Source organism: Oryza glaberrima, chromosome 4, assembly GCF_000147395.1.
Source record: "Oryza glaberrima chromosome 4, OglaRS2, whole genome shotgun sequence".
Lineage (NCBI taxonomy): Eukaryota > Viridiplantae > Streptophyta > Magnoliopsida > Poales > Poaceae > Oryza > Oryza glaberrima.
The window spans coordinates 5,919,773-5,938,634 of record NC_068329.1 but is presented as its reverse complement, the minus strand read 5'-3'; the positions used below and the strand labels follow the sequence as shown (position 1 = coordinate 5,938,634).

The 18,862-nt window shown below is 40.4% G+C and overlaps 1 protein-coding gene across 1 annotated transcript; it reads left to right on the top strand.

The window, feature by feature from the left end:
- The first annotated feature begins 11,374 nt into the window (after positions 1-11,374).
- Positions 11,375-17,889, top strand: LOC127770249 (heat shock 70 kDa protein, mitochondrial-like). The gene is made up of 6 exons (XM_052295912.1): positions 11,375-11,422; positions 13,252-13,320; positions 13,979-14,007; positions 14,086-14,164; positions 15,741-16,352; positions 16,444-17,889. Exons 1-6 carry the CDS (start codon positions 11,375-11,377, stop codon positions 17,653-17,655), a joined length of 2,049 nt encoding a protein of 682 aa, XP_052151872.1. The 3' UTR covers positions 17,656-17,889.
- The last annotated feature ends 973 nt before the right edge of the window (positions 17,890-18,862 follow it).

The following is an 18,862-nucleotide window of genomic DNA, read 5'->3' as shown; positions in this document are numbered from 1 at the left end:
ATTTTTTTTTTTGCAATTTTTTTCCATCGCTATTGCTAACCAAATCGGATTGTGTATGGACGAAAACACAGACGAAAATTAGATGTGATGAAAGGAAAAATACGAATATTTATATTAGTTATAGAAATGATATTTGTTTTGTGGTTTTAATTCCACCGTTCTGCATTGCTGGTCTTGTACATCGACATCTTCTTATTTTCTTTCCTCTTTTTTGCTGTTTTAGGCATACTGCTTGCATTGAAGTTACTATGGTATAAGCCCAATGGAAATTTTTTAAATGGTAAATGAATCCACATATTGATTGAATCATCTGTATTGAAAGCTCTTTGTTCTAGCCTGCAGGGATTGTTGCAAGAACTGTGTTAGATTCAGACAATTGATTATTGCTGCTTTATTTCATTTGTACAAACAAATATGTCATTTGAGGCTTCGTCACATTGTTCACTTATAAAAGGACACTATTATGCAAGTTAACGCTCTTTATCATTACTTATAATATCACTGTTTGTTTACTTATAACTAGTAATATGCCCGTGCTAACGCAACGGCACATTTTCATAATTAATGTAAATCAAACCACCAATACATGATTATATATTTTGACAGTATACATATAAAATATCTCAAACCGAATATCCAAACAAAGATATACCTGTATTTGTGTGCACAATAAAGGATTTGTGTATATTTGGTTTAATAATAATTTTATATACTCATAAACTTATTAAATTGTATAGACTTTTGGATTCAATCACCCCGTAGACATTATTCATAATTCATTCAACTTAATTTTTAATTTGTATAAACTTTTAGAGTCAATCACCATAACTCATTCAACTTAATTCAGGCATAGATTTGTCAGGAGTATTTATGTGTTGGCGTTACACCAATGTGTTGACCTTCATTGCAAAAACTCCAGTTATTCACTTATAGTATATTCAATTACAACTTTGAAACAACAACATTGTGGCAGATATTTTTCAGAATCTAATGTTGTGGACCTTTAGTGTATTATGTAAAGGGAATAGCTATTTCAGCAGGTAAGCTAGATATCTGAACGATCAAATCAATATAAGTTAGGATATGTATTTACAAGCAAAAGTGGATAATTGTGTTTTCAGATTTGGGAGAACCAACTTCCAAGCATCAATCAGACCATACTGAAACATCAAAACCTGTTCCAAGCTTCTAATCATTTATCTATTACTCATACTCCCCATGCATGCAAAACCTGTTCTTTCAATGCCAATTACAGACCATACTGAAACATCAAAATCATGTCACAAAGATCTGCATATTTTCCTTTATACAACAGGATAAAAATCAACAAGTAAAATATGCAGATTGATGTTCAGTTTATAAATTGAAACAGAACATTAATTCAGAAGCATTACATGACCAAGTCTTCAAAAAACAAAGCCCAACTTTAAGTCACATAGCATGCCATGAAGCTCTTTCAGATCAATAACATTTGATGAATGTATAGTACCAAACAACTTTGCATTTATGTAATGAATGTCCTGTACCAAAAAATTGATGAATGTACGCTACCAAACAGAGCTGTCTAGATTAATTCTGCTCCTCACAATAGAAATGAAATTGTTCCTAAAAATATGCAGTGAATAAATAGTTCCATCACAACAAATTATCATTTCATTTGTGCATTGTCATTGACAAATTCAAATTTGTAGATATATATTAACTCAAATGTGTCAAACATGTAAATTTAACATTGGTCGGAGGGAATCGTGAGACGGCCAGCTTAGGTAGCAGTTCAAGCTCTACATAGTACACTTATAAGTATTGGATTAACTACTTTGTACTGGCTATCTGAACTATAATATTTCCAACCTTTGTACTGTTGCCACTGCAAATTCCATACAACTATCAGAAACTGTTTATTTCAAGATGAAAACACAAAAGTGATACAACTAAATAATGGCTCGTCCACCTTGAGTTCCCTGAAGATGATGTCCCTGACTCCCTGTATGTTGCTCTCTCAATGGAAGAGGACCAGTGAGGATCATATCAATCTCATATAAAATCAAACAGCACCCTACTGGATCCTTGTATACCTATGGACGCCATAACCGCTACATCAAAAAAGAAATAGAAATAGCCTTGATGGAGTGTAAGATGATTTGAGCAGATGGGGTGTGCTCTGCAAATCCATAAGGACACACAAAATAGGTTCAGGACTGAAAGATTATAGTTACCTTATCAATATCTCTCCAAGATTCAAAAGAATAGTCCATCAATATACTCATATGTATAGCTAGCTAAATGCAGAAGGGGACATGATTAAATTAAATAAATATGACATGTCGTTCCATATCAAAGGATAATACCTACCGATTCATATAAGAGTCAACAAAAAATAAAAAGATATCCTGAAGGAGAAGGAAAAAAAATACCATCAGCATAACCATGAAGCTGAGGTAAAATCTGAAAAGTAAATTACAACGAGAGGACCCATTTTAATACATAATTTCTGTTGAAATTCCACCATAAAACAACCAATCATCTATGGCAACAAGAATTTCAATGCAAAACTGGGCAAATATGGATATTCCTGAAACTTTCAAGGGAACCTGAAAATTGGCTGAAACTTAAATACCAGCCTTATTATTAACCACTCTTCTACATAGACGACATAAATTATCTTCACTTCCAGTTGCAACCAGATAACCATTAGGGGAGAAATTTAAATATTGGCCTTATTCCTGGAAAAATCCGGCATCAACCATCTACTCAAAAGAAAGGAAATCCTAGTTGCCCAATCATGTCAAATGCTAAAAGGCTACTTCTATAAATCATACAACCACACAAACAATTATGATTTATCCGGCCCAATAGTTCGACCAAAACCGAAACAATGCTACAAAACAAAAAGAAATATGCCATATGACTTCATGATGAAGTGTTATAATTGCAATTTTAAATGAGTGCTAGCTAAACCTGCTGCAACGCAACGCAATCACAACAGTAATAATAGTATGAATCTGTGTACCAGAGTATAAATTTGAAGACACATGGACATCTGTCATATAGTGCAGCAGCTTAGAGTGTTTTCAGTCATTTGCCAATCTGAAATTGGATCAACGTTGTTTTTATGGCCGGTGAGCAGGCAGTCATCTCCAATCTCGGTGCACTCGACTTATGAGTTATGACAAGGTTGGCCTCTGCCTCAGGGTGCTCGTTTAGATTGTCATGGGGCAGTGGATGGGGCAACATATCCTATGCACACAGGCCCTCACGTGTACACACGTGCACACCAACTAAAAAATGTCACCAAAAAATCTAGAAAAAATCATACACATACTTTCAATTGTATTACACCTAGGGTTAAAATCTTAACGTCAAATTCATTATATTTTAGCCGTAACAAAAAAAACAAAAAATCTGACAGTTTTAAGGTTGCAATTTTGTCAGAATTTTATCTTTTTTGTTATTCTCTATGTAGAATGAATTTGAAGATGCGACTTTGCACGTAGATGTAATACTATTGAAAGTATATGTATGAATTTTCCTAGAATTTTTTGTGATAATTTTTAGTTGGTGTACACGGTGTGTACATGTGAGGGCCTGTGTGTATAGGATACGCTCCCAGTGGATGGAACGCTCAATCCTAGCCATGGAACGGGGTAGTAAGGGCCTGTTTGGTTGGTGTCCTAAGCATCATGCCTGAGAGGCATAGGAGAAGTTGATGAAAATTGCCTGGCTAGGCAGCCTGGCATTTTGCTTGTTTGGTTGTGTATTGTTGCCTGAGGGGAAAAAACATGGTTAGAGTTTAGATGGTACTGCTAACTCAAATGCTAATTGAAAGAAAAATCTCGATTTGCCCAGCTTTGTTCACTTTTAGTTGTTCACTTTTTCGAACAAATCAATTTATTGCCTTAGCTTTTGATGAACGAACCATTTGCATACATCAAGAAGAATTAAAGAATGAAGAACATAAGAAAAAAAATCCCAAATCCACGCATCTAGCAGAACACCAACCTGGAATGATTTCTGAGGGCTTTCTTTCCAAGGACCAATCAATCACGTATATAAAGAAGCGGGGAAAGGGAACAGAACGCAATGACAGAAATTCCCAAACCTTCAATGATTTCTTCATGATTCAACTGCATGCAATGATCGGGGGAACTAATATTTAATGATGGATATTTAATAGGAGCACGCGATGGTCAATCGTGTTTGGTTAATTAATTGCCAACTAAAACTTGATAATGGTGGGTTGTGGGCACATGATTTTGATGGTCGTGCTTATGACAATTAAGGATCGGTTCACGAGTTACTGTTGTGAAACATTAACCGTACCAACCACAAGATAGCATGGGAAACGGCTGGACGCTTTGTATAGCAAGACTCATTGTGGTGTGACAGACTGTGAAGTGGCGGAGATAAACCCACGGTTGTCGCTGGGGAGTCTATACATTGACTAAAAGGGGTGACTATGATGCGTTGCTTTGAGTTGAGTTATGTGAGGGGTCTTGTCACAATCACTCACCATGCTGCGCGGACTCGGTGACATGACGGTGGATTATGTCTTGTGGGTCCAGTGGTACATCTCTAGCCAAAGTAAAACTATTCGAATAGTCGTGCCCGCGGTTATGGGCAGGTCTAACAATGTTTTTCGTGATTAGTCCCACGCTACTCATCAATAATAATGTGATAATTGATGATAATTACTTTAACTCCTGGTTTAGACTGGTAAATTCCTGGTTTGGAGGTTTGATCTATACGACCGGGGTTGGTTGTTCAGGTTTAGTTGGGCCTGTGTAGCATTGGAGTGCTGTAGTGTTGATTAATATTGATGATTAATTACTCTACTGCTTTACAATCCTCAAATGTTTCCTAAATGATGCTTTCACAAAACAACTCTATATAATGCCATCCTTGTGTTATCCTGTGCACTTGCATATTTGCTATGTGGCTTGCTGAGTATTCCATGTAATCAATCAAATCCGTTTGGCTTATACCCTAGTTGAGCTGCCTGTGTGAATGGAGCCGGAGCTTCGCTACATTGTTTATCTGCTGCTGTTTTCATTTCTTTTATAAGTATGTAACATTATTATTATGATGGATTTGTATATATTAAATTGTCAGTTTGTGTTCTTTGGTAAATTCCTAGACGAGGATTTTATGCACAAATTAGTTCAGAAATTAATAGTGAATTTCTGGGCGTGACAGCCGTCCCTCCACATCTTTTTGCCAGCTCTTCCGAATCTCGGGGACGAGATTCCGTTGGGGGGTTTGTCACACTCGGAGTTTTCCCCTTTTTGTAATTTCTAAATCACTAATAAATTGTCTATAGAAAATATTCTGTTTAACCAGGAGTAAACCCTAATTAACAATGTGTTTAATAATCGGAATTGTCAGGGATTTTTTTTTGAATTCTCTTTGCTTTATACCATTAACATGATTATTAGTGGAATATTCAGAGCAGAGGAAGCAATAGTGTTAACTAATTTGAAATGTCAGGATTTGAATTAATAATTATTTCCTCTCCCTCCTTTAGTCCTGAACCGTTCCCGGTTCACTCCCCGTTCGCGGTTCATCGCATCCGCCAACCCCTTTTGCCACCTTGGTTTTGTTTTGTATGGCGAGCCGAGTCCTATTCCATCTTCGATTCTGTTTCTTTTCCTTTCCCGAAAAGGCACCGCATTTGTTTCCCCCTCCTTTCCTTTTTAGGTTCCCCCTCCTTCCGAATCCTTTTCGCCCTCCCCCTCTCCCTCTGCAGAGACACGCCACCCTACCCTCCTTTGCCGCGTGCGCCCCTCCTCTTCCGCTTGCCGAACCCGCACCGGCCCCACCGTATCCATCTCGATTTCCCCTATATAAGTCATCATACCCCCTGTTTTTTTCTTCTTTTCACCTGCTTAAGTCCTAGCCTTCACCTCCTCCTCTCCCGTGCGCCGCCGCCCTAGCCGTCGACGCTGCCCGCCGCCCAGAGCTCCGCCGCTGTCTCGACGGTGAGCTCACCTCGCTCCTATCCATCTCGCCGGTATGGTTTACCGCAGTGGTTTTTCCCAAGGTTTTAATCTAATAATCTTGTTTGTCTAGCGTCGTCATCGTCTCTGTGTGTTGCCGCCGAACCATCGCTGCCCCCTCTCCCTCTCCAGTCACCGTCGCTTCTTGGTGAGGTCCTTGTCCGTTTTAGGTGTAGTCATAGGTTGTGGTTTTTATTGATGACATTTTGGTTTACACAAAGTCTAAAGATGAGCATGAGTAGTAGGGCTGTCGAAAAAGCTCGAGGCTCGCGAGCTGCTCGAGCTCGGCTCGAGCCTCAGACGTGCCGAGCCTGAGCCTCTCCCTAAGCTCGCGAGATTTGTCGAACCGAGCTCGAGCTTCCAACGAGCATAGTAATATATGATTTTTGTTGTTATTTATTATATTGACATCATATATTTATTTTATTCTTTTTTCCTCTTCTACTAATATGATGAACTAGAAATTAATTACTTTTTAAAAGATTATCTTTGAAATATATATTGTTTTACTTAAAAATCAAGCTCGGTAGTCGAGCTCGAGCTTGGTCGAGCTCGATCTGAGCCTGTCACAAAGCTCGAACATTTTATAGGCTCGGCTCGAGCTTGTATCGAGCTCGAGCCTAGGCAGACGAGCTCGCTCGAGCTCGGCTCACTGACAGCCCTAATGAGCAGCATGTTCATTTAGTGTTGGAAAAATTGAAGGAACATCAGTTTTATGCCAAGTTCAGCAAGTGTGATTTCTGGTTGAAAGAAGTCAAGTTTCTCGGACATGTTATAACCACCAAGGGTGTAGCAGTGGATCCGTCAAATGTGGATGCAGTTACTAAGTAGTCACCACCGAAGACAATAACACATATCAGAAGTTTTCTCGGACTTGCGAGTTATTACCGTCGGTTCATTGAGAATTTATCTAGAATTGCTAAGCCAATGACGTAGTTGCTGAAGAAAGAAGAAAAGTTTGTCTGGACTCCACGGTTTCAGAAGAGTTTTGAGGAACTTAAGAAGAGGTTGGTGTCTACTCCAATTTTGATCTTGCCCGATCAGAGGAAGGATTTTCAGGCGTTTGTGATGCATCCCGTCAAGGACTGGGATGTGTGCTTATGCAAGAAGGCAAAGTGGTTGCATATGCTTCACGTCAGTTGCGCCCGCACAAAGGTAAATATCCAACCTATGATTTGGAATTAGCAGCAGCGGTTCATGCTTTGAAGATCTGGTGACACTATTTGATTGGCAACCATTATGAGATATATACTGATCACAAGATTCTGAAGTATATTTTCACGCAGCCTGATTTAAATCTCCGTCAGCGAAGATGGTTAGAGTTGATCAAGGATTATGATGCAGGCCTACACTATCATCCTGGTAAAGCCAACGTGGTTGCTGATGCTTTAAGTAGAAAAGGTTATTGCAGTGCATTGCGTATGAAAGGAATGTGTAGTCAGTTGATACAAGACCCGGAGCGTCTTAATTTGGGAATCATGGAACATGGTTTCGTTGCTACTTTGGAAGCACAACCTACGCTCGTGGAGCAAGTCCGAGTAGCATAGGCAAAAGATCCGGAGATAGTAGAGCTCAAGAAAAATATGTGAGTTGGTAATGCCAGAGATTTTACTGAGGATGAGCAAGGAACAATCTGGATGTGTGAAAGATTGCGTGTACCTGATAATAAGGAGTTGAAGGATTTGATTCTTAGTGAAGCTCATCAGACGCAATATTCTATTCATCCAGTAAGTACTAGGATGTATCAAGACCTTAAGGAAAAATTTTGGTGGGTTAGTATGAAGAGAGAGATAGCTAAATTTGTAGTACTGTGTGATGTGTGTCAGCGAGTTAAAGCAAAACATCAAAGACCAACGGGTTTGCTACAGCATCTCCAAATTCTGGAACGAAAAGGGGAAGAAATTGGTATGGATTTTATAACAGGATTACCTAGAACATCGTCAGGGCATGATTCTATCTGGGTGATCATGGATCAACCTACTAAAGTGGCACATTTTCTCCCCGTGCACACTATGTATATGGGCAAGAAGCTAGCAGAGTTGTATCTTGCAAGGATTGTTTGTTTGCGTGGTGTTCCAAAGAAGATCATGGCTAATTGAGGGAGTCAGTTCACTTCAAAATTTTGGCAGGAGCTGCAAGAGGAACTCGGAACCCATTTGAATTTCAGCACAGCTTATAACCCACAGACCGATGGTTAGACTGAAAGAGTGAATCGGATTTTGGAGGATATGTTAAGAGCACGCGCTCTTGATTTTGGTGGATCTTGGGATAAGAAACTACCATATGCTGAGTTTTCTTATAATAACAGCTACCAAGCCAGTTTGCAGATGGCACCATTTGAAGCGCTCTATGGACGAAAATGATGTATGCTTCTATTCTGTGATCAAACAGAAGAACACCAGTTGTTTGGAATAGAAGTGTTGACTAAAGCCGAAGAGAAAGTTAGAACAATCAGAGAAAGACTGAGGATTGCACAATCTCGTCAGAAGAGTTATGCCGACAACCGTCGCCGAGAACTCAGTTTTGAAGCTGGAGATCATGTTTATCTTCGCGTCACGCCGCTCAGAGGAGTTCACCGTTTTCATACCAAGGGTAAATTGGCACCACATTGCGAGGGACCATACAGAGTTCTAGAACGAAGAGGAAAATTTGCATATCAGTTGGAACTTCCACCTAACATGGCTCGTATACATGATGTGTTCCCATGTGTCACAGTTGAAGAAATGTTTAAGAGTGCCAGAGTAACAGGCAAGTCCAGATAACATCGAAATACATGAAGATTTGACTTGTGGAGAAGCCTACGCGTATTCTCGAGGCCAGCGAGAGGTGGATGAGAAACAAGGTGATCAAGTTCTGCAGAGTACAGTGGAGTCATCATTCAGGGGAAGAAGCAACATGGGAAAGATAAGATGAGTTGAAAGCCGCCCATCCGCATCTCTTCGCCATCTCTTCCGAATATCGGGGACGAGATTCCGTTTAAGGTGGTAGATTTGTCACACCCGGAGTTTTCCCCTTTCTCGTAGTTTCCATTTCATTACTAAATCGTCTATTGAAAAATACTCTGTTTAACCAGGAGGAAACCCTAATTAAAATGCGTTTAATAATTGGAATTGTCAGGGTGAATTTTTTTCGAATTCTCTTTGCTTTAAATCATTAACAGGACTTTCAGCGGAATAATCAGAGCACTGTCTTATAGGGTAAAAAAAATAAGGGAAATCTAATGGGGGTATTTGGATAATTGGTAAACATAACAGTGCCAAATGCTAAACTGTAGTTAAATCCCCCCGGCTAGAATATAAACCTAACACTAACAGCATCAAATACTAAACTGCAGTTCCCCTCTCCCGTCGTCACGCACGCGACGGCGCGGGGCGACTCCACCCGCGCCGCACTCCACGTCTCCACCTCGTCTTGGCCGCCTCCTCCTCCGCGCCACTGCTGCCGCTTCCGCCGCCTCCAGGACTCCCAGTGGCAGATGCCCATGCCACGTCTCCGCCTCCCAGCTGCTTCTGTCCCCGACCTCCGTCTTCTTCTGCCAGGGAGCCGGCAGCGTGGTGGTGGTGGCCTTGGCGCCTTTTATGATGTGTTACTTGGTTACGCCTCCCAGGCCACGTATCCGTATCGGATACGACTGCAGATATGGATACATATCGGATACACCCTGATACGTATCCCATACGTATCAGCTACTTTCACGATTTATAAATAATAAAAAAAAATCCCGATACGGCTCTGATACGTTCTAACCCTAAAATCATCGATCAAAACACCCATCCAACATCGAGCGAGCGAAACCACACAAACAACGCCCCCTCCCTGACCCCAACTCTGCTCGCTCTCTTCCTCGCATTGTAGTGCGGTGCCGCTGCCGTCCTCCACCGCCGCCGCGTCGCCAGGGTTTAATGTTTCGATTTCACCATTTGTATCGGGGACGGCCAAAATACCAAAATTTCCGAAATTTCGGTCCGAAATTGTATGAATTATTGAACAAAAATTGAACAAAATAATACCAAATTCACAAAAAAATGAAAAAAAAATTAAAAATTTCGGCCGAAATAATATCCTATCGGGAGGATACCGATAGAACCAAAATGTCCAAAATTTTGGAAATTTCGATCCAAAATTGTGAACCCTGCGTGTCGCGCCTCCTCCTTCCACCGCCGCAGCGCCACGCCTCCGCCATTCGCTGTCGCCTAGCAGCGTTGCCATCCACTGGGCACAGCGCCGCCACCTCCAGAGGGCGCAGCCGCCTGGTGATGCCTCCGGAGGCCTAGCTAGCGCCTCCTTCGCAGGGCTGCCAACTGCTTTCTTCAGCAAGCTTTGAATTGTTTGATGGTGGTGCTGATTTTCTTTAGCAACCTGAACTGTCACTTGATGAGCTAAATCTTGATAGAGTGCTAGAATATCTTGGTGCATTGGACGTACAAGATATAATGGGGCTTCAACCACTTCAGTTACAATGGATGAAAGCAATTGATTTTATCCAACTATCTAGTTATTGAGTTGAATTTGAAGTCCTAAACAACTCTATTTGAATTAGCTCAATGATGATGTTGATGTTATCTACTGTCTCTGTGAACTGGTTGTGATGTGTGAAAGAGTAAAGTGTACGGGCGGCCCTTAAACTTGTAGGGGTGTGCCATCTAGATCCCTAAACTCTCAAAATGCATATCCAAGTCCCAGAACATGTCACAGTGTGTCATCTAGGTCCCAAATCGCCACACCCCTTTAGGATCCTACGTGGCATTGATGTGGCATGCCACACGGACATAACATGGCATCATTTTGACTGATAAATAGGACCCATTTAATTTTTTTTCCTTTTCTTTTTTTCCCTTTCTTCTCCTTTCTCTGTGACCCGAGTAGAAGAAAGGAAAAAAGAAGAATGATAAGAAAAAAGAAAAAGAAAAAAGAAAAAGAAAAGAGAGAAAGAAAAGGACACGTCACGTCCATGTGGCATACCACATCAGCGCCACGTAGGATGCTAGAGGGGATGTGTCGATTTGGGACCTAGATGATACACTTTGATAAGTTCTAGGACCTATATATGCATTTTGAGAGTTTAGGGAGCTATATGACATAACTCTACAACTTTAAGGACCACCAATGCACTATACTCTGTGTGAAACTATGTATGTTGATGAAATATTAATTTGTGATTTGTGTACTATTTGAAATCTTGCACTTATATATGCACTGTTTTAGCCTTATATTATTTGTATTTTGGTGAGATGAATATGATGGTTGGTGACTTGGTGTTAGCATGCTCTGCTATGCTAAATTGCTAATTGCCTAGTTTACACTTCTTTCTTTTGTATTTTTGTTTTTTATATATATATATATATATATATGCGTATCCCCGTATATTTATTATTGGGAAGATGGCGTATCCACGTATCGACGTATCACGTATCCGTATCCGTAACGCCGTATTTAGGTAACGTAGCCTATATGAACCAGGGTGCGGAGGCGCCGAGCCACATGTAGGACAACTTAGAGTTTGAGCCCCACACATGACAGCAAATCACAATAGAAAAATCACTAATTTTTAGTTAAAAATTCTCAAAACAGATTAAACCCCATGGTTGAGCGCTAGGCTTAATGAAATCCTGCCTCCGCCCCTGCCTAGATCCATCCGAAGCCACCATGCACGCTCCAGAGCGGATCCAAGTCCGCGCCATCGCCTGAAGCCTCGCCCCGCCCCGCCGCATCTCCTCCGACCCCCGTCGCCCAGGGCACGCATCAGATCCTGACGGGCTCACCGGCTCATACTCCTCCTCCAACCTAGGCGCGCATCATCATCCACCTCCATCAACCTGGCAAGCAAAAAAACCCATAGTGTTGTGCTTTCTCAGTATTTGAGTGAAAATTTTCTTCTGTGATTGGTTCGTGCAATTCTGTGAAGGTGAACACCTCTAGATTATCTAATGCTGCTAAATTTTCAAAAAAAAAAAAGTGCAGTGCTTTGCTTTCTCAGTATTCGAGTGAAAAATTTTGTTCTTTGATTGGTTTGTTCAATTCGGTGGAAGGTGAACTCCTCTAGATTCTCTATTGCTGCTAAAATTTCAAACAATGCTTTGCTTTCTCATATTTGAGTGAAAATTTTCAACTTTGATTGGTCTGTGCAATACTGCACTTCGGTGGAAGGTGAACTCCTCTAGGTTCTCTAATGCTGCTAAAATTTCATAAAAAAAGTGCATTTCATTGCTTTTTCAGTATTTGAGTGAAAAAAATTGTTCTTTGATTGGTTTGTGCAATTCGGTGGAAGGTTAACTCCTCTCTAGATTCTCTATTGCTGCTAAAATTTCAAACAGTACTTTGCTTTCTCTGTATTTGAGTGAAAAAATTTGTTGTTTGATTGGTTTGTGCAATTCGGTGGAAGGTGAACTCCTAGATTCTCTATTGTTGCTAAAATTTCAAACAGTATTTTGCTTTCTCAGTATTTGAGTGAAAATTTTGTTCTTTGATTGGTTTGTCCAATTAGATTGAAGGTGAACTCCCCTACATTCTCTATTGCTGATAAAATTTCGTTGTCGTTCGTGTGAATCTTTTTTGGTCTCCTGAAACTATCATCTAATTCGGTCCTGATCAAGACCGAAAATGCTGATGATGTCTGAATAAGATCTCTTGCTTTGTAGTCAACAATATAGGAGAGATTTTTAGCATTTAGCTTGGTTGAAGGTATGTCAAACACTTCTATCAATCTTCTGTTGCTCATGGGAGTTCCAGTTTCTGTTTCGGCTTATTATTAGCACTGCTGCTGGAGAAAACAATAACTCACATTTTGTATGTGGTAATAGCGCTGCTGCAAAAGAGATTGTAGCTCTACATATTTTTTTAAATAGATATAAATACTTGCAGTGGTCAAAGTATCTTCGTGTTTGAGGGATACCATATTGTGGTATTGCCATATCCTTGTCTCTTATCAAGCTAAATTAGACGTCTACTCTATTGAATACAAATAATTTTACAAAATTTGAACATCATTTCCTTTACCAACATCTGTTGTAAGTGGAGGGACAGAAATGTTCATAAAACACACAAAGGGGATTAGAACAAAACCATTTATTCTGTTAAAATCTGAAAGCAAATAAGGCTGTTTGGATCAAAGAATAGGGTGGGGTGGGGGTGGGGTGGAGGATGCAAAGTTTGGAGTGTGGTGGCAAATTTACTAAATTAGTATTATATGAATGAATTAACAATATTATCTTTGACACAGGATGTCTTAATATCCACTAATGATCTTTCCACCTTTCAGTTTTTGTGGAACCTTCCAGAGATCAACATGCGTCTCTGTATGTTATGGTCTAAAGTGCGCATGTTTCGGGTATGGATCTTTAATTTCTAAATGCTTCAAGTCTTTCTACATTCTGCATTTCTAATGCCATTGCTTAAGTCTTTCTGTGTTTTGTTTTATGCAATCCACACATATATTCTTAGAGGTCCTACAGCTTGCCTGGTTCGATAAACCATTCAATCTTTGATTATTTTTCTAATAATAGACAAATCAAAGTGTGCATCAAGTTTTTTTTATGAAAGCTATAGGCCCCATCCATCATTAGTGATTGTCTGCCCCAAGAATTTTGTACCCTATTGGATGGTTGCCAAAATCCTCCTTGTTTACATTCCATGCAATTTCTGGCCAGTTCTTGCGCAATTATGGGCAGCCAAAACCTTGGCTAAAATATAATAAACCTTGAGAATTAGGTTTGAGCAAAAGCTAATTCTCATACCCGTTATCTACTAAATATACCCTCTGTCCTGCATGAACAGTGCTTGCTTACTACGGTACCTAGACTACAGCACTAGATCATCATGTACCAATCCCTGTGAGATTGATGGACATCGTGTAGTTTTGTTGTCAATTGTACCTATGATTGATGACCTCTTCGTTCGCTGCATCAGTGACACTTCAGTGGTGTTGTCTTTACCTGTTCAAGTAGCTGGTAGACGTGCACTGACTGGCATTGATTTTGCTGTTTCAGGACTGCATGCGTGGCCGTGCAAATTTCAGGTGCTACATGATGTTGCATTCTCCTCAAACCTCGGTTTCTTTTCCAGTGAATCTTTACATTTTCTCTTGATTTTTCAGAATGATGCATACAAAAGTAGCAATACTTGGAGTTGACTTCGGTTGCAAAAATTCAAGAGTTGCAATCATGGATTGCTTGGTATGTTGATTGTTGCTTCTTGAATTCCATGAACTTTATCTCGTTTTTAATTTGCATCCTTCCTCTAAAACACTCAAGGGACTGCACAATGAAGAGCATGCGGGTGATGATCCAATCATTTGATTATGCTCTACTTAGGTTCATATGGTGTAGATGAAATTAGGGCCACATTGGAGGAGCATTGAAATGCATTTAGGCTGCGTTCGTTCCACAAGTTTCCCAACCCTTCTCCCTCGTTTTACGCACGTATGCTTTTCAAATTGCTAAATGGTGCTTTTTTTGCAAAAAGTTTCTATACGAAAGTTGCTTTAAAAAATCAAATTAATCCATTTTTGAAAAAAATAGCTAATACTTAATTAATTAAGTGCTAATGGACCGCTCCGTTTTTCGTGCGGTGGAGTTGGGTTCCCAACCCCAAGTATCAAACACAGCCTTAGTACCGTGGTGTGTACAAAGACTAGATATATTAAGGACTATCTGATGTCTTTGCCTTTACCTTTACTAGTCAAATGCCCATGCGTTGCAATGGAGAAATCCAAATTTATCACATCATATTTTCACAGAGCAGAAGCATTTTTTCTATTCATCATCTTCGACATTGTTAGATTATACTATATATTATGGAAATATGGTAAAAAAATACATCACACAAACACCGTGGAGACTTGGCTGCTGTTACAGCCCACGTTCATCCTTTCGCAACAGAGGTTACTACCTCGCTGCTGTCTGGCTTTCTGCCACCGCCATAGTCAAGCTGAATGTGGAGTGTATTTGAGACAGGATCAGGCTTCACTATATTGGTTTAGGGTTTTTGATCGGGGGGTCACCGAAATCCCAAAATTTCGGTCTGAAATTTTGAACAAATATTACCCAAATTCATGAAAAAATTGAAAAATTTCGGCCGAATTAATATCACAGGATGACATGGGGATGATGGCATTTGCGAGGATTTTGTCGGCGGTGGTGGTGGAGGTGATGAACTTATGCGACTTGTTGAGAGGATGGAGGAGGCAGGATAATGGTGGCAAGGTAAACGGGTTGACGTTGACGATTGTGGTAGCAGCGACGGTGGTGGCGGCGGCGTCCAGGCGATTTGTTTGAGATGATGGCAGAGGCATGGGCAGCATGGGATCTGTGATTGAGTCTGTAGATTGGGGATCGAGCAAAAGATTGGAACATTTTTTTCGGGGAATTCGATTTATTCGATAGTGGTTTTATCTGCATATGTTTTTTCTAGGGGATAGTTTGTCACTTGGCTTTTTTGAGAAAGCTGGTTTTCTAGAAGAGTCTCTTTACGCATGCATGAAGCACCTGCAGCAGTTGAGGATTAGTCTCCTGCACGACAGAGTAGTAGCAGACAGACAACCTCCCCTTTTAGACTAAGATAGATTAATTCATATAGGAGGGCCGAACTGAGAGTATTTCACATGCTAAATGCAGCTTTACTACGCTTTTCCAGTGTCGTATATGCTAAATGAGATATGTTATTGAAACTGATTTGATTACTGCGCCTAATGAAATATCTTATGCCATTATGAATTAAATTCTAATATCTTCATCTACTCACTTAATTCAGGTGCCGCAAGTTGTTGAAAGTGAAAGTGGCCGCTTCACCCTATCATATGTTACTTTGACAAAACTGAAGTCTTACGTACCATATGCATGGGGTTTGCAACACATGGACTGTTTTGGTAAACGTGTGGCAGTTGGAGAACTTGCAAAACGTATAATGATAAGACAACCTTCAGATGTGGTTTTCAATGTGAAAAATTTGATCGGAAAGCATTTTAATGACTCTTGCGTACAAGAAATGAGGAAAAGACTCCCTTTCAGCATTATTGAAGGACCAGAAGGAGAATCTTGTGTAGAGATTCATGGAATAAAATTATCTCCTGTTGAAATCACCGCAGCCATATTTACAAAACTGAAGGATATGGTTCTGATGCACCAATTTCATCACAAATTTAAAGTGGTGATATGTGTACCTTCCTTTTTTAATGAACAGCAAAGGGAAGACATCGTGTCAGCAGGTCAACTAGCAGGTTTAGAGATATTACAATTGATAGATGAACCGATAGCCGCTGCTCTTTCTAGCACAACAATAAAAGAAGGTGTTGTGGTTGTTTTTGGCATGGGTGCTGGATCATACAGTGTTGCGGTCCTTCATGTCTCTGGCATGAACATTGAGGTATTTCTTTAAGTTCATTTTTATCTTGTGCATAGTTTTCTAGATCATTCTGATGTTGCTGAACCCTGGGTCAATTGTTTTGCATGAACAGATGAGAGCACAATGTGGTGATTCTTGTATCAGTGGGGATCAGTTTGATAATATACTAGTTGACTATTGTGTTACGCAGATGATCAAACTTCATTCGGTCAATGTTTGTGGAGATAAATGTGCCATGAGACAACTTGTGGAAGTTGCTGAGCAAGCTAAAGTGAAATTATCAAGCCAACCTACAGCTACAATTTCTATCCCTTACTTGACTTCATCTGGTCAAGGTCATGGCCCTGCTCATCTTAACATTACCATTTCTCGCCAAGAGTTTGAGAAGTTAGTGAATAATTTAACAGAACAAATTCAAGAGAAGTGTCAGATCATTTTGAAAGAGGCTAACATTGCTGCCAAAGATGTTGATGAACTTGTATTGTTTGGGGGGATGACAAGAGTCCCCAAGATACAGAGAATTATTTATGAAGTTTTTGGCAAGCATCAGAGTGCAAAGGTGAACCCAGAGGAAGCTTTGGTTATTGGTTCTGCAATGCAAGCAGCTCTAATTGTAGAAGATCAGCAGGAGATGAGCAAAGACATGATTCCACTGTCTATAGGAATTGAGTGCGAGGAAGGAATTTTTACTAAGGTCATTCCTAGGCACACCAGAATCCCAACAAAAAGGATGGTTAAGATTCCTGCATGGTGTGCTCAAGGGGAGTGCCTACATATCAGAATTTTTCTTGGGGAGCATGTAATCGTTGATCATAATACATTTTTAGGAGAAGTAGAATTAATCAATAATAGAAGATCATATGAAGGTGGTGTTGATTTTGAATTGACATTTGAAGTGAGTAGGAACTATTTGGTTGAAGTCAGTGTCAGCAATGTTGATGATGGGAGCAAAACAATCAAGGCCTTCCCAATAGATGAGAAGGTTATATGCAAGCATAATGTGAACAGAGCTGTCAGAAATGCTTTACGTGACTGGTCGATGTATGCAGCAGAAATTTATGCTGACATGAGAAACCTGGCAAGACATACAATAAACACACTAAGTGATGCCTTGTCAGCCAGAAAGGATGAACTTCCTAAGGACCTTTATGAGGATGCAGTGAAAGCGTTGGATGATCTGCTGAAGGCAATGGGTAAGGATGTTAGTGTGTTACATGATAAGATACGTGCTGCCATGTCTGTTGAAGTAACTATTCTGAACTGGAGGCCACCATCAGAATCTCATCCTGGTGATTATGATGACTACTCAGATTATGAAAACTAAGGTATGGTGTGCTTAGTTCACGTCAAAATTAGAAGTTTGGTTGAAATTGGAACGATATGACGGAATTCCCTATTCTGACCGAATTCGCCCAATCGACTAATTGCAAACGTTTGTCCATTAGTCTTTTCAGTTGGGGTTGGGGAGGCGGCGCTGGGTTGAGCCCACTGGGCTGATATTTCGTTCACGTATATTTTTTTTGAGCGTAAAGAGAGATTTAATTAATGACAGAACATAGGATTACATTCATGGTTAAGCGGTACAAGAATTTCTGACGGAGCGCATAACCTCCACTCCGCTTCATCTCCTGATCTCATAACCATTTGAGCTAAAATATGAGCTATGTTATTTGAATCTCTCTTTATCTTGTGCACTTGCACCTGCACCAGACATTGCATCGCTGCTTTTACTTCAGCAATTATACCTCCCCATTCTGCACTTGAGTCTTGTGTTGCATTTAGTCCTGCTACGACGTCGGCGTTGTCGGATTCTAAGATTATTGGCATCTGTACCCAATTGGCAGCCAATTGGACACCCTCCAGGCAAGCCAAAGCTTCAGCCTGAGCAGCAGAACTGCATCTTGGTAGTTTCTTACAAGCTGCAAGCAGAACCAAACCCCTGCAATCTCTAGCGATGATTGCAGCGCCCGCTTCACCCGTCTCTTTATTGAACCCAGCATCTACATTTATCTTTGCCACTCCCTCTGGTGGAGGTTCCCATTTCATTTTTTGTGCAGCATTGATTTCTGCTCTCGCTGGGGGTTCTTCAAACATCGGTCTTTTGCCCTTCTTATTTTCAACATTTTGTCGGACAGGCAATAGGCACCCCTCATAATTGGCCAAGAAGTTAACTGAAGCTGCTATAGGACTGATCTCACTGCCATGCATCATCTCATTTCGAAGGTGCCATGCTCTCCACAGCATATATAGCGTGTGTGCCCTTTCTATCTCGTTCGATTCATCTAGAAGCAGCAAAAGCCAATCCGGTCCAGTTTTAACAAATTTATTTTTGAGGGGTAATCGCCAGACATCTCTCAACGCCTCCCTAAGTGCTTTGGCTTTAGTGCATTCGACCGTTGCATGAAAACCATCCTCATCAGTTAAGCCGCACATTTGGCATGTGCCCTGTCTTTCAATTTTTCTTCTGCATTTGTTCTTCCAGGTTGGTAACCTGTCAAGAGCAAGTTTCCAGGCAAAGATCTTGACCTTGG

Excerpts from the sequence above, each read along its gene's own strand:
- LOC127770249 (XM_052295912.1), top strand. The coding sequence starts at position 11,375 with ATGGCGTATCCACGTATCGACGTATCACGTATCCGTATCCGTAACGCC. Across the intron at positions 11,423-13,251 it reads GTATCCGTATCCGTAACGCC|TTTTTGTGGAACCTTCCAGA; the intron begins GTATTTAGGTAA and ends TCCACCTTTCAG. Across the intron at positions 13,321-13,978 it reads CTAAAGTGCGCATGTTTCGG|GACTGCATGCGTGGCCGTGC; the intron begins GTATGGATCTTT and ends TTGCTGTTTCAG.